The 16967-nt window shown below is 38.5% G+C and overlaps 1 protein-coding gene across 1 annotated transcript; it reads left to right on the top strand.

The window, feature by feature from the left end:
- The first annotated feature begins 1070 nt into the window (after nt 1–1070).
- Nucleotides 1071–16290, top strand: urp1 (urotensin-related peptide 1). Its single transcript, XM_039764565.1, has 5 exons — nt 1071–1191; nt 7822–7989; nt 13247–13287; nt 14574–14679; nt 15930–16290. The coding sequence occupies exons 1-5, from the start codon at nt 1089–1091 to the stop codon at nt 15959–15961; spliced, it is 450 nt and encodes a 149-aa protein (XP_039620499.1). The 5' UTR covers nt 1071–1088; the 3' UTR covers nt 15962–16290.
- The last annotated feature ends 677 nt before the right edge of the window (nt 16291–16967 follow it).

Genomic DNA, 16967 nt, shown 5'->3' with positions numbered 1-16967 from the left:
CTTTTTTCTTATTGCATTGTTTTGTTTTCTTCTTATTACACTTTGCTTATTTTTATTTTAGCAATGAAAGATGAAATTTCAGCAGGAATGCATACTTTCAAATCAGTACAAATACCCTCACATGCATTTTCCAAACCCACTTAATTCAGTACAAGATGATGGAGGAATTGGAGGTTATCCCCTCTGCTCTAAGAGCAAAACAGGAACCAACAATAGATTTGTGTCAGTCTACTGCAGGACACTCTCATGCACATACCTGTAGCTGCTCAGTGTCCAATAACTTAATACATGCTTGAGATTTGAAGGGAATGGCTCAGAGGAAGTGATACTCCTGCACTACCCAACAGAGAATGTGTTTATTCATCCATTTACCAAACCTGCTCAACCTCATTGCAGAACTAGAATGTATGCTGGAAGCATCAGATACAAGTGAGGAACACTGGAGGGGTGCTGTGTTCATGCTGAGAGTGAAATTACCACTTTTCAATGTCTGGGTTATCTTGTTTACTATATTTTAAATTCACAATTAATAGTAGGTTGTAGAAGTATTAATGAGAAGGTAAGCACATTTGCTCATTATTTGTTTTGCAGCTTCTTGGTAATTCTGAACAACAAACAGAAAAGATGTTAAATGGTTATGAAAAATCAACGTAAATGCAAAGCTAATGATCATGTGGCTCGTATATATCAAAGATTCCAGAAATCCAATTTTCTATCCTTTTGCCATGAATTTGCAAGATATGACGGAAGCCTGATCACAGCACACAAGTTGTGACCTCACGGAATTTGCATAATAGGCACGGATCAATAAAATTACAAACTAGGCCAACAGTGCCTATTTGTTGTTGGTTTGTTTAACATTTAGCAAAGCTTTCTGTACAAGCAGTGATAGGGGAGATTTAACGTGACAGGGTGCATTAATGGCAGCTCTGACGAGGTGTTTTGTCATGTCAGTCCATTACTTCTGGGCTGAGATGACATGATAAAATATTGATTTGGGCATGATAGATGGTCCAGTATAGTATAAAACAGAGGGAGGCAAACTTGCTGCAAGTAACAAGACAGTCAGAAGAGACTGAGATACCATAATGCAGTCCTGGGCTTTGCTCACCATTGTGGCCATGTTGTCAGCTGCTGGCCGTATGCAGGCGTATCCACTGTTCTCAGGAAGCAATCACATACTGCAAGGAGGTAGGTATCTATTTTCATGACTATCTTTTCATCTATTAAAATATTTTCTTCAAACAAACCATAGTTTAAGAAGGCTAGCCTTGATTCACTTCTAATGTACTACTTCTGTAAAGCAAACAAACTTAAAAATGTATATTTACATAAAGGGAAGAGGACTCCATCCTTAATATTTTTGTTTCCTCAATACCTACAGTGGACATCTGCAAAAGGAAACTGTTAAAATCGATGCAGCACCAGATTGCAGGTTTAAGGTTAAGAGACTGACTGAAAGTATTAGACAAGAGACTGACTGACAGTTTTTAATAGATAAATAGACAGAATGTATATTTAGCATGCCATAAATTTATTGGAAAAAGCCTGTTGGGACTGCTTCAAGGACACAAGTGGCCTGTTTAGCTAAATGATTATTCTACAAACTAAACCTTTTATAGTAAAGGTGTCATTCACTGTAATGAACATGCTGATGTCCAACGTTGTAGGTTGCTTTTGAGGGTCTTATACAATTATCAATACATAGATAGATAGATAGATAGATAGATAGATAGATAGATAGATAGATAGATAGATAGATAGATAGATAGATAGATAAAATTTTATTTTCCCCAGGGAGAAATTCGTTTCAAAGGCTGAATGAATCAGGGAGCCCATAAATGACACTTTGATGGTTTATAGTATTTTTACACACTAATAAAGTGACATTTCTTAAAAAGTCTGTTTAGATTAAAAGAAAATATTCAGATGTCACAGACTCAAACGCTAGATTGATAAATAATGCATTTTCTTCAACTCCAAACTGTAAATCGCAATCGCAATTGCAGTGCTTAATTCTAACTCTTTAATTAGTTCATTAAGTCACTTTCTGAATGCAAAAAGAGGCGCACAAAGGGCTAGACAGTGTCCCAGCAGCAGAAGATACCAAAGTGGGAGCTCGCCCCAGGTGGCACATTAGTCAAATAAAAACACGACGCTTTCCTCTTGAAGTGGACAGATGTTCCATGCATTGCCCTAAACTAAGCAGACTGTAAGAAATGAAAATCCCATGCTTTCCCTTAAATGAAATTCAGACTCAGGTAGGCATAGTCAATTACATTTACATTTACATTTATTTGCTTGGCAGATGCTTCTATCCAAAGTGACTTGCAAAGGCAAACAATCGAGTAACATTAGGCTAGGGCTTGTTTGTTAGTAGTGTTGTAGGGCAGATGATTGCCACAAGTGAAAAGATGTAATAACTAATAAATTTACAATCATAGCTTACTATCAATAAAGCAATTAGACTTATTAACCAACAATATAAAATGGCACAAAACAAAGCTTTTTTTAATTACACCACACTCAAGGCAGCAAGACCCCTAGGCTGGGTGTCAGTTCAAGACAGGGCAATAGTAAAAGATAACAAAGGGACAGAAAACTGTTTCTTAGTCAGTCATACTAGGGCAGCTAATAAGAATGTCGATTGTCCCAAATGCTAAAACATATCTTACTTAACTGCCGTTCTGAGCTGTTATTTATAGTACGTGAAACAGGGAGCCTTTTAAATTAAAACATCATTGCAAAACCAGTCTTTCAAAGTGTCAATGTATCTTTTGTAACCATTAGCAAATCTGGAAGCACTCAAAAGAAAGTCAGAAAAATGCAGAATGATCAGTTCATTCTTACCTTGGGTGACTTTCATTTTTATTAATACTAACAGAAGGAAGAAATGTCACAGTTTGGTGGTGGTTTCATGTGCATCGCTCAAGGAAATGATGCATATTCAAATTAGAAAGATGAGTGAATTCAATATGTATGCGATCCTGAATTGTTGATGTGTTTACTTTGTAGTCTTGTTGTTCACTGTAGCAGAAAGGAGTGTTTGAAAGGGCAGCGATCTGAGCTCAAGACGTTTGTTACACTGAGCTGGCAGCACAGCACTGAACAGCAGGAACCAGTCCTAGAAGGGTTGCCAGTTTATTGATGCCAGTTGATCTAAAGTGTTTGACCCTGAGCTTCTTGTTTAATCTGTAGTGCTGGGAGAAACAATTCAATTTGTGCTGCTGATGATGTAAAAATGCATCAGGAGTGATTTTTTAAAGACTTAGCAGGTGCTGCATCAAAGAAAAGTGGATTATCTGAATGATCCGAGGTGAACCATTTAGTCCGCCTTTAATGATTTCAAAAAGTAGCTGATCTCTGATTATGAATGAATTAATTAATAGTGTGAACTGTTTGTTTTTTACTATTGGGAGTTTTATTTTAAAATCAGACAAAGGTTCTTTTGACCCTTTTGTATTCTAACAGTTCTGATCACTTTGCTATATTTTTAAGTTAAGTTAAAGTCTCAGAAACTTGCATTCTCTCCACTAGATGGTAATAATGTGCTGATTTTGGAATTGAAGATTCTTTTTATTAAACTTGTACAATTTATCCAGCATTCTTTGGTATCTCTTAAAATTAAGTATGTCTTGCATTTTTCAAAAGGTACAGAGGCTCAGCGGGTGCCACTGTTGCATCACAGCACTTGGATTCAATTTTGAGTCCCAAGTGGAGACCTTTCTTAGTGAATTTTAATCAGGGTTTTACTCTGGTTTTGAAACAACATGCTTTAGCAATTCTAAACTGGCCCAGTGTGACTTGGATCTCATTCAGGTTTGGTCCAGTGCGGTGTCCAGAGGTTTAACTTTGTCTAGGGTCTGGCACTGGAGAAACAGGTTCTGGATATCAGTGGCTGGACAGATCAGAGCATGACTCTCATCTTGATATTTTTACAATGCTGATGATGGCTTCAAAACGTCTTACAACAGACAGCTTTGATATGTTTTATTTGGATTTAGCATTTTCATATTGGACTGGTTTCTGGTTGGACTTTCATTTCCTCCATCATTCCTAAAACTTGATGGGGAATTGAAAGACATGAATGAGTTTTTGTGTTTGATTGAATGTACGCCGTAATGGTGTGTTTTCTCAGGCAGGATTTTGATAGGCTCTGTGATCTTGACACATAAAAACTGAGCATAGAAAATAGATTGTATTTTATCATTTTGTTAGGTCTGTGAATTGAACAGAAAGTCGGTAATAGTCGCTGGAAATGCCAAATGAACATACTGATCTCTGATGGATTGGCAGCTCATGGATGATTGGCTCGTTTCTGAGGAGTACCTGATACTGCTAGGATAGGGTCTTGCCCCATCAACCCTGAACTGGATTATGCAGGCTCGATAATATTAGTGTGTACTTTATTCATCCATTCATTCATTCTTTTATAACATTAAATTAAATTTAGGCTTGAAGGAAAAGAGAGGTCAATTAAATAAAGATCTGTATTATAGACTACATCCCAGTGCCAAGGGAATGGCCTTGATTTTTAGGTCAGTCCATGTTGGTATGGAGTTTGAACGTACTCCCAGTACCACCATGGACTTCCTCTGGGTACACCATCCAAAGATGGACATGTTTTAGTGAATTTGTAACTGTGATCTGGTGGAGTATGAGGGAATAGGATTGTGGGTTTGTGCCTCAAGTTGACCACTGGTGGACTGGCACCAGAAACCAGACCAGGACTGGTTTCCACTTTTTTTTTCTGCGTAGACACCTGGTACGCTCTACTAGATGGCATGGAACAGCAACCGCAGTTTCAAGAAAAACTCTTTGATGAATTATTGATGCTGCTGCTGCTGCTGTTACTCTGCTTACAATCAATGAAATGGGAGGATATGCCATGCAGGAAAATTGATTTGTATCCAGTCGTTGTGTGTCGTATTGGTCCTCCAGACAGAACTGCTGCTCCTTAGATTTTATGTCTGATGGTAGGATTAACTGCTCAAAGCCTTAGGACTCAATGATAAATCATCCATCTTTCAAACTTGATGGTCTAATTCAGGGTCTTATGGATTCCAGCATATGACTCCAAAGCAGAAACCAACCATGACATTGACAAATCAGTGCAGATTTTTTTTATATAGTGACAAAACAACTGCAAAGTGTTAGGGACACAGAAGTGTCTCATGGATATTTTACAATGCACATTAACAGCAGAGTCCAATAACGGAGTGAGAACAACAGGGCAACACATCAAAACAAGCAAAAGGGAGTTGAAGAGTGAAAAGGAAATTTTTGGTTTACTGAATGTTATGCTCTACAGTGTATTATAGTATTTTTCATCAAAATTTAAGGCATATTTTTTAAAAGGTCGGTCCCAATCACACAACTAATAAAGTCCGACATTAGTAGTGCCCAGCTTGCTTGTGATGACCCTCTGTCTCATTAGTTCCAGTATGTAATGCCAAACTCTTTCACATTGCATGTCTTGCTGTACTCAATGTTCCCTCAAAAAAATAACTAGCTGCTTAATTTATTTCACTTAGTGTAAATATTCCACACAAGTGAATTGAGTAACTCAAACTTAATTTATTATTGTTAGTCTAGTCAAATTACTATAATTTAATACAGCATTATACATTAGGTTAACATAACTTATTTGAGTTACTCAGCTTACTTATTTATATTGATCACTGTGGAAACAGATGACAGAACATTTAATCAAATTTCCTAGTTAATTCAATTACATGAATCCAAAGCACAAGTTTTTATTTAAAGAAGATATATTCCTCAATTTAGCTAACAAAATACCTAATAAAGCCATTTTTAAGTAATTTTATCAAGCATCCATTACACTAAGTGGTGCAATTATTCTGCAATGTAATCTTCTGTAGTTAGACGATATTGGTTGTGCGACAAGTTTGCCAGATTATGAAAAAAATATCCTTGAAACACATTTAAATGTTTGGTATTCAAAAATTACATTTGTTAGCATTTCATTTTGTTTCACAACGGATAAACGAGAATCAAAAATTCTTTGCAAACTTTGTGAAAATTCTTGTTCTCTTAATGTAAATGTCCTACCTTAATGCTATTAATGCATTTTTTTTGCCATGGGCATCCTAAAAACTGATGTAAATGTTTGTAAATAATCAAAAAATAGCCATTTCTGCAAGTCGTTTAATCCACAAAAAATAACCTGCCCAGGGGAATAAACTGCTCCTCCTGACAAAGATGTTGCATGTTGCTGGAGCCAATCCCAGCTAGCACAGGACACAAGGCACGCAGACACAGGGAGAACCTGAAAACTCCATGCAGGGAGGACCCAGGATCTGAACCCTGGTCTCCTTACTGTGAGGCACCAGGACTACCACTACGCCCCTGTGCCACCCTTCAGCCATTTTCATTTTTGAGTAACATCAACTTGAGGTCGATGTATAAAGGCATCATATTCCATGCATTATTTTAAGGTTCAGTAACAGGTTCGTTCTGAGTAAAGTCAAAAATAATTTCTCAGAGCAGTACTTATATTTAATGCAAAGTAATTGGGTTGTATTACTTAAACATAATTAATGTTACGCTAAAAATCGTTATGGCAAATTCACTAGGATATGAAACGTAAGGCTTAAAAAGTTTTAAGTAAAGTCAAATTAAGGTAGCTGTGTAATGGTGACAACATACCCCAAAAACCATCATTTGTAGTTTTTTCTGACCTGCAGCCATTGTTTCATTATTATAAAGTAGGTGTTTGGGACTTTCTTGTGTGTTTGTTGTGCACACCTGGAGGCTACAATGAGCTGCTGGAATGTCTTTGACATTTTACTTTAGATAGATAGATAGATAGATAGATAGATAGATAGATAGATAGATAGATAGATAGATAGATAGATAGATAGACAGATAGATAGATAGATAGATAGATAGATACTTTATTAATCCCAAGGGGAAATTCACAAAATCCAGCAGCAGTATACTGATACAAAGAAACAATATTAAATTAAATAGTGCAGCCTCAGAAGCTTTTGGCTCTGTGTTATAACATAAAGGGGGTAATCTAAGCAGAGAGCTCCACCCAAAGTAATAATCTGACTTGTTGCAGAAACTCAGAGTTCTTTGAAAGAGACAGTTTAGAAATATGTATGTGATGCAACTAAATTAGTGGGTTATGATGTTTTCATGGATCTTTTCAGGAACCAAAACATCTCAAATTTAAGTGGACTTTTCAGAGAAGAAAATGAAAGAACACATGATCTATCCAGTGTGAACAGAGAGACCCCAAACCCCAGACACATAAGACCCAACACAACTCTGGGTACAATAAAAGGAGTTTTAATCCAACCAGTTGCAATAGTACAATACTCTCAGCCAAAGCAATCACAAAGCCAATGCTATCTCTCGTCTCCTTCTGTCCTCTAAGTGAGTTTTTCCTGCTGCCTCCTGACTCACTGAGGAATGGCGGTGGGTAAGCTGGACCTGGGAGTACTTCCGGTGGCATTTTGTGGCTTGTTGGAGGCACTTCTAAGTCATACGGGAACCAGCAACCCCCTCTATCATCACGCAAGGACCCCTACAGGGCTGCACTTCTGGAGTCTAATTCCCATGCAGCCCTGTGGGTGTCCAAACTAGGATGATTGGCGAGGAACACTGCCACTTATTAATCTGAGGTATGAACTGCTCCTGGTTTCCATCTCTCATCAGTCCACTTCCTTCTGGTATTCTAGCCAGGATGGAAATTGCAAGGCGTCTTCCTGGGCACTTATACCAGTCATGATCAAACAGTGCCAGAAGAGCCAGTGTAACAGAGATTTTTCATTGTCTTTGTTTTTATACCAGTACCAGCAGATGTGTTCCAGACATTGGGAGAAAGTAATGAAGGTGATCTGAGAGACAGAAGTCTTGGCGATGAAGAAACAAGGCAGTTCAAAAGCCTGTATCCCTTGCTACAAAGTCAGGATGATGATGATGATGTTCAGGACAGCCTGCGGACCACATGGATCAAAGGTGCCTCTTGACTTTTACCGTATACATGTCTTTAATGAGGGTAGTGCCTGACTGTACACTTAAATCAATTACATTTAAGAGGGGAGTGAGGAGCCAAGACTCTGTAGACTTAACAGTGTAAGAGGTTCAGGACCAGGGAGCGTCACTGAACAAGTGGGATGGGGACAGGGGTAAGAGCTCCGTCAGGGAAGTTGGTGTGTATTTTTTATTAATCTTATGACATTTTCTTTATTTAGTGCATTTAACAATGGGTATTGTCACAAAGCAGCTTCAAAGGTTTCTGGACCTTGGCTCCTAATAAGAAAGTCCAGCCAAGGAAAATTTCTTTACACTTTAGTAAAAGAAACCCAAATTCCTTGGATAGGTACTGGATTATTTAAAATTGTATATTGTTTGACGCAAATTAAAAACAAATAATAGAGGAACTTTTAAGTTAAGAGGATAAAGGAAAAACAGAAGAAGTGTAGATTTAGTGGAGACTTTTGAATATTTACCCATAGGTCTGACTAAACAAATATGCTTTTAGTCTAAATCTAAACTCTGAAAAATTATCGGAATCTTGTACCTTTGTAGGTGTCATGAAATGGGAGCCCCGAGAGCACAGGTACCAAAAACAACTTCAAGGTTTCCGACTAGAAGGGGGAAATATTGTCAAAATACTCCGACTAGAACCAAGAAGGGCCGAGACAAATCTTGATAAAAATATAAACGTTTATTTTCACAAAGTTTTGTGCAAGCCCCAAAACCCCAGGGAACACAAGGAGATGCCTGAATGGCAAGGTGGTCGAAAATAAAGCAGAGGTTCAAAACTATCAATAAGCACTGTATCAAAAACAGAATCCAAAAGGCACAGTCAAAAGCAGAGCACAGGGTCAAAATACTAGAAAACACAAAACCATGCAATAGCAGATAAACTCACCAAAAACACTCGGCACTCTCAGCACATTCAATGGACCACCAGGAACTAGAGGAGTCCCTCCCCTACATAGGGTGGGGGATCATTCCTAACGGTGATGGGCAGGTGGGACCACCCACAAAGGACAAGGGACATAACTAAGACCCTTCCCCTTTTCCAACATACAAACAGGAAAACATACATAATAAATGAAGTAAACATAAATACAAATAACTGACATCAAATTAAACAAAATAAACCCAAAATATGAATTTGAACCCCAGCCATGGGAAAATACAGGCTGAAACATGACAGTAGGAAGGTTATAATGGAAATAAGGCGCTTTATTACCAGCCATGGCTTTTCTTATTTTAGGGAGTACCAGGTATTCAAAGAGTGATCCAAGAAAGACTGTAAAGTACTCAAATATCACTCAAATATTAAAGTCCAAAACTATGCTGAGCTTTATAAGTGAGTAACAAAACCTTAAAATTGATAGATAATTTAGCAGGACACTAATGAAAAGATAAGAAAACATTGTTAATTTGTACATTTTGTTTGGTTCTTGTAAGCCCTTTAGCCCCTGCATTCTGAGCTAACTGAGGTGTGCTGATAGGACAATGAAGGGCAGCAGGAGAGCAAAACATTATAGTTAAGTGAAATCAGCATCATGGAAGGTTAGCATCCTCCTGAAATATTTCTTAGGTGAAAGAAATATAGATCAGAATCTACAGAATCATCCAAGTCTCTGATTACTGTGCTGAGAGTAATACAGAGGCCACTGACAATAAACGTAGTTCTTTTTAACAACTTTAGGATCAAACAACAGCATTTGAACTACAATATTTTCTTTTAATCTAAACTGACTTTTTAAGAAATGACACTTTTATTAGTGTGAAAAACACTATAAACCATCAAAGTGTCAGTTATGAGCTCCCTGATTCATTCAGCCTTTGAAACAAATTTCTCCCTGAGGAAAATAAAATTTTATCTATCTATCTATCTATCTATCTATCTATCTATCTATCTATCTATCTATCTATCTATCTATCTATCTATCTATCTATCTATCTATCTATCTATCTATCTATCTATCTACCTACCTACCTACCAGGAGACGGGTAACTGATATTTACAGCCCAGTTTCAACTGTATAACTGTGGAATCTGATTTCATGATTGTGAATTGTATGACCAAGGGATTACATAGTCAAGAGAACAGCAAAGGACCAAGCACTGACCCCTGAGGGACTACATATTTTGCTCTGTTTACCTCCAATATAGTTTTGTCAGGTCTGTTTGATAGTATATCACGGTCCATAATATCAAATACAGTAGAAGATGAAATGATATAGCTTACCCATGATCTGTAGAAAGGTGCAGATCATTTAGTACCTTTACTAAAAGACCTCCCTATACTATAATCTCTCTATATATAAAATCCAACATCTGTCTGTCTGTGTGTCTGTCCGCTTGTCACAAAAAAACTACTTAATGGATTTAGATTGGGTTTTTTTACTATATTTTGCTTGAACATCCCGGTTGATTTTGCAACCTTTCACATATTATAGTTTTCTTGCCGTGCCGATTTATTTGTGCAAATCCGAGAGAGATGCACAGGGCTTGGGGGGGCTTTCTTCACTCATGCACCAGCCTCAGGGTGTATCTTACATCCTCTTAGCTAGCAAGCGAGAGAACTACTTAACGGATTTAGATCAGTTTTTTTTTCTAGAATTTTCTTAAACATTCCGGTTGATTTTGTGACTTCTCTCATCGTGCCAAGAGTCATAGTTAATTTGCAGGAGTGATATATTTGCAGTAATCCGAGACAGAGGTTGCGGGTCCGAGAGGAGGTGGAAGCGTGACATCAGGAGTGGGCAATTGGTCTGCCTCTGTGTTTTGGAGCGTAACTTAGCTAACAATACCTTTTTGTTTATTGATTTTTAATGTTTGTCCTGTTTCATTACTACGTGGGCGGAGCTGCAGGGAACAGCTAGTGTGGTATAAAGCCTGTGTATACTTCAAAAGCATTATTTCTTTCTAAAAGTACACATACTTGTCTAGAGGCAGCATTATTTAAGATTTTCGAGTTAAAAGGAATATTCAAAATGGGTCCATAATTTGACAGGTTGCTATGGTTAAGATTTGGTGTCTCAGATTTATAGTAAGTAAAAGTGATGCAGCAATAGTGAGCAGAAGATCTTTAATTTAGTAAGAACAAAATTAAGGAAGCAAGCACATAATATAGATGCTGTAACTAATACAATAAATTAAATTTGGTCAAAATAATCTAATCACTCAGGAATCTCAACAGCACACTCATTTGCTGCTAGCTTTCTTATAAGCTGAGGTAAAGATTTGGCTTTTATCCTTAAATGTTATATATTTTTGGTAAAATTCCTGATTTTATGAAATAGTGCATAACCTCAGGTTAGAAAAAGATGTTGTTAAAAAAAAAAACACAATGCTAAAAATTTTTGAAGGGTGCTGCCGTTTCATGATCGGTCATTTGCTGTTACTATGTTGAGTGTGGCATGTGGCATCTTTGAGTCATCATTGAGTCTAAGGTGTAAAGGTCAGTGTCTTAAACTTCCTGATTGTCCACGATGGATATCCGAAACCTTGCGCCTCCTTTGTTGTCCAGCTTTCTGGCTTTAGACTTTTATTCAGAATCTGCCTGACTACAAATTAGGGTTCTGTTTTGGCTCTGACATTTTGATTGTTAGTCTTTGTGGATATGAACCTTGCCCCTTTTTGACTACAGTTCAGCATCTGATCTGTACGTTAAAATCACTGCTGTTTCTACCATTGCAGGATGGACACAGGGACATCTGCCATGAGTGTGAGTTCCTTATGGCAGTTCCCAGGAGTTCTATGGAGAATTCCTGCAAGTGGCTGAAGCAGTTTCATTAGGAGGGTTGAAAGCTCTTTCTGGTCTCCAGACAGGTGAACTTGGTGTTTGGAGTACAGAAGAGTGCTGGCAAAGACTCACATAGTAGAGAGGAAGTCAGCCTTGTGATATCTGAGAGAAAGATGACAAGGAGAGTATTTGATAGGGATTTAATGGTGCAAAAGTGGACTGGCCATCCGATGGGTCAGTCAGGGCCCTTTATTTATCCTAGTAAGGCCCAGAATGGCATAGGTTCTTGTTTTTTTGCCCACTTTTGTTTATTTTTTTTTGTTTCTTCTGATTCATGTACCATTGTATGTTTATTGCTTGCCAATAAAACACCTACTTGCCTGGGCTTTCCTGCTGTTATTTTGATTTCTTTATTACAGTACATTAAAAAGCTTAAAAAATGAGCAGATATAATAAAAGGCTGTAGTACTTGCTACATAGTTGTATTTTTGTCTGTTTATCATGTACACCCTTACTCACATGGGCTGTAAAACAAAAAAGGATACAGGAAGAAAATGATATCACATACAAACACACCTGGACTTGGAGCTTTGACCATTTATAGTAGGTAGGATGACAAATTGCCTCCACTTCCCTCTCACCTCTCATATATCCTGGTCTCCGCACCAACTGAGGCATTATGCATTTTGAAGGGAGCTCTTTCATCTGGTGATTTGATGGTAGAAAACAGAAAGGGTTTGCTTTAAATGAGTAATAGTCCATCCATCCATCATCCAACGCACTACATAGTCACAGGGGTCTGCTGGAGCCAATCCCAGGGCGCAAGGCAGGAAACAAACCCCAGGCAGGGCACCAGCCTACCGCAAGGGCACACACACACACTTAGGACAATTTAGGATCACCAATGCACCTAACCTGCATGTCTTTGGTCTGTGGGAGGAAACCCATGCAGACACAGGGAGAACATGCAAACTCCACGCAGGGTGGACCTGGGAAGCGAACCCGGGTCTTCTTACTGCAAGGCAGCAGCGCTACCACTACTCCACCATGCCAACCCTGAGTAATAGTCGAGAAAAGAAAAATTGTGCAAGAGCCTCCAACCTCTCAGGCCATAGCATTCACTAGCAGCACAATAACATGAATGTTTCATAATGGGAGGTTTTCTGCATAACTTCAGGGTAACCTCGCAAAATGTTTTCCTAACACTAAGTCATCTCCAAAGTGAAACCTCATCTGTGAGTTTGGGAACATTTCCTAACTATTGTCAATGCTTGATGCTGGTTTTTCTTCTTTTGCACACTGATCGATGCAGCATTAACTTACAGCAATGGAATCATTTGGCAAGCAAAAATCATACTATAGTGACCAAGCTTTTTGGAACACCTTCTAAACATCAGCCCTAATAAATAATATATTATGTACGTAACTGCATAATGAGACTTTGTTTTAGGCTTTATATTTTACTGCCTTCATAAGAATTACAAAAAATGTGTTTCTTTTTAGGTAACAAGGATTCTGTACAGCAGGAAAAAATGAACAACATGGTAAGTAACATAGCATCAGACATAAGTACATTTCTGCTTAGTGGATGTTTCTTTTGAATTAAATCTACAGGCTTCAGGTGACTAATGAGAAACTGCAATGAGCCATTTAAAATAGCAATTAAAAGATGGTGGCAGTGTTCGCAGTGTCTGTGTGAAGTGTGCATGCTCTCCCGGTCTCTTTGTGGAGTTTTCTCCAGGTACTTTACTTTTCATACTTAGTGAGGAGAGGTGAGGAGCACACGCTGATACAGCGCATTGCTGCATCCTCCACATGACAAACCAACACAGGTTCCCAGATTAGGACCTGAGTGCAGCCATTCAATGGGTGACACCTCAGCACCACACTAGTTCAGATAGAATGAAACAGTGTGAGGTTTTTTATGGTGGCTGGAGTTGACACCAACCTCCAAGTTTTCCATGCAGATTGGAGGGCCTACTTGCAGGGCTGGATGCAGGTTAACATCATACCCAGGACTGAGCAATTGGTTATTGTTTGCTGGTGGTCCTTTTGACATGGTTAATGACACGACATGTATGCAGGTCTGCCACAGATGGAAGGATACAGCCAATTATTATCTCAACAGACCTCACAACACACTATAATTTATTTCTGGAGTGTGCCATTGTTGAACCAACCAGACAACAAAGGAGAATGTGATCACACTTTCAAATACGGCTTTGTAAAATTGCTCTTTGTTAACTCTGAATTAATCTTGTGTTAGCATATCTTGTGATAAACTGGTGTCACTGCAGGGATGTTCTCTGCATTCCCCCTGAAGTTATCAGGGTAGTCTTTGAAACCCATCACCCCTGAACAATCTTAAATAAATCGAATGATGGAAGGATGGATCTGCGGTGGGCTGGCGCCCTGACCGGGGTTTGTTTCCTGCCTTGTGCCCTGTGTTGTCTGGGATTGGCTCCAGCAGACCCCTGTGACCCTGTAGTTAGGATATAGCGGGTTGGATAATGGATGGATGGATGGAAAGCAATTATATATAGCTGCTGTAAAAAGTATTATCTATCTATCTATCTATCTATCTATCTATCTATCTATCTATCTATCTATCTATCTATCTATCTATCTATCTATCTATCTATCTATTGGCATATTAGATTTTATATTCAATCTAAGAAAGAAAGACTTTCTGTGCTGAAATCTGGCCCCCTAGTCTGAGCTTCAAATCTACTAAGGAGTGAGAGAAGGATAATTGATGATTCAACTCAGGATAAAAAATAATAAAAGAATGTCTGTGCTATGTTTTACTCCCTTTTTCTCTCTCCTTCAGGTTGATGATATCAAAAATGCTGTTCTAAAACTTGCTGCAGCAGAAAAGTTGCGCAGTCATGGCTTTGTGAAGTCAGAGCAGAATACACCGAAAGCTACCAAAAGAGGTAAATTATGAGGTTTGCTGGTCAGTGATGTCTGGGAAGGAGAAAGCCAAAATAATTTATCAATGAAGAATGGCATAATGTCTACAAGGCTTTCATTGAATGAAGGCTGCAGAATCAGATCTCCCTTCTTGTTGACTAGGTCACCTAGGCCATTTAACATGTCTATAACAATACTGCCATGTTGTTTGAGTACATGTAAACTGCCTTGTAATAGTTTATTTAGTGCCTGCTGCTATAAGGAGTCATCCATTGATGCTTTCTCTAGGTGTGGCACAGCTGGACTGAAGCCTGCTTGACCAGCAAGTCTGAATTGGTTCTCAGCATCAATCAGTCATCGATTTACATACAAAATGATTGCAGTAAAAACCTTTACCATAAACTAGACAGTTTACAGCAATATCATATATACTGTACGATTAACTGCAGTTTTTGTCCATCCACTTTATGTTTACTATTTCAGAATTGCTGGAAGTTGAAGCAAATATCTGCAACATAAGGTGGAAAGCAGAAACCATCACAGGGCACACTCTTGTACACTGAAACACTGGAGCTACTTCGAGACATTAATTATGTAATAAGGATGTCCTTGCAAAAGAATCATTTAATAAGACAAAATGTTTTAAAATTGAATCAACAGTAAAAACAGTCAATTGAGTGCATCCTCTGTTAAATTTTAAGTGTAGTAAGAAACGATTTACAAAACGTTTACTAAATAGGTATAGAAATCCATCTGTCATCTTATAGCTGGGATGTTCTGATGTTTTGGATTGAGGCTGCCAGAACCAAACTTATATGGGCTGTGAACTTATTACACCATACAGCCACACACCCACACCCACATTCACTCACACATGACGAGTTTAGAGTTACCAAATAACCTCACACATGACATTGGGATGTGGAAAACTAAAGAAGAACCCACGCAGATACAAGAAGAATTTATAAACTCAGCAGAGTAAACAGGTCAGAGATTGACATCCATTTTAGGGTCCTGTCAGGGGTGCAGCAATGCAGGAGATGAATTGAGAAGACACATTAAGCAGTCACATCCTCTGAACCATCCATTCTCTGCCCCTACTTTGTTCAGATCTTTGCCGCAGTGCACCACAGCCTGTTTTAGCAGCATTGGGCACAAGGAACAAACCTATAACAGGCTGCTAGTCCAGCCACATGTGCCACTAGAATTTTTCTTTTTATATGAAGTCACGCTTTGGATGATTCTTTTAACTTTTTTTTTCTTTTTATTGCAGCTTGCTTTTGGAAATATTGTGTGACCAATTGAATTATTCATCTCCACTGGTCTTTGTGTCCGTTCATCACCAGTCAATGCCCTCCATGAGTTTTCACACCAGGACTCCTTTCCACCTGCTGCAAACTTCTGAATTAAAGAAAAGTGTCAAAATGTTAACAAGGCAATGTGTAAATACAATTTTGTACAGCAAACTAAAATTATTCAATAAACTATTTATTTTATAATTTGACAAACCATGTTGTAGGAAATACTGTAAATAAATGGGTGAAAAAGATTGTTAAACGGGTCGGACACGGGTTCAAAGGTACAGGTACCAGCCTGGCAATCCTCTTTTAATAATGTAAATAAAACAAAGCAAAATGAACAGAAAATATAGCTAATCTTTCTTTATAGCTTCCACTTTGCACGCGGACTTACAGAGCTTATCCTCCTCATCAAAATCCAAAAATGAATGACTGTCTTTGGCTGTCGGGCTAAATATATAGGAAGCGTCCTGGAAGGGGCGGGGCATCAGTCAGGAATCAGGGCGTGGTCAGAGGTCATCTGTGGTCTGCCTTTTGGAACTGCAGGTAAAGACAAAGAGATATTTAGCGACAGTGCCTCTCCTCATCCCAGGGAGGGCTTCCTTAGCATAGTAGAGTCCTGATGGTGTCCCCTAAATACACATTCTGTATGTGACAAGATGGATTTGAAGATGAGCATCTCTATGACCTAGCAGGGCTGTAAAAAGCACTTGCGAAATGGAGCTTTTATGGAATGGCCTTTTCTTGAATGCCTACACAAACTGGGAGTGTCCAACACAATCTGCACTTTATCTTCTTGGCACTGACCAATTTGACTTAGATCCTGTTTAGATGTGTTTGACATGTCCTATAAATATGGATCAACATATGACCTTATCGTTGATGAAAATGTTTAACCCTGTAGGAGTTGGTCAATGACAAGCTGCTGGTGGTTCAGCTGAAGGGTACCAAGCCTTCTTCAAATTGATGGCTCATGTCAGACGGTTCACTGGATATCTCGCTGCTAAACAGTG

Source organism: Polypterus senegalus, chromosome 10 (assembly GCF_016835505.1).
Source record: "Polypterus senegalus isolate Bchr_013 chromosome 10, ASM1683550v1, whole genome shotgun sequence".
Classification (NCBI taxonomy): domain Eukaryota; kingdom Metazoa; phylum Chordata; class Cladistia; order Polypteriformes; family Polypteridae; genus Polypterus; species Polypterus senegalus.
This window is presented reverse-complemented; position numbering and strand designations above follow the sequence as displayed.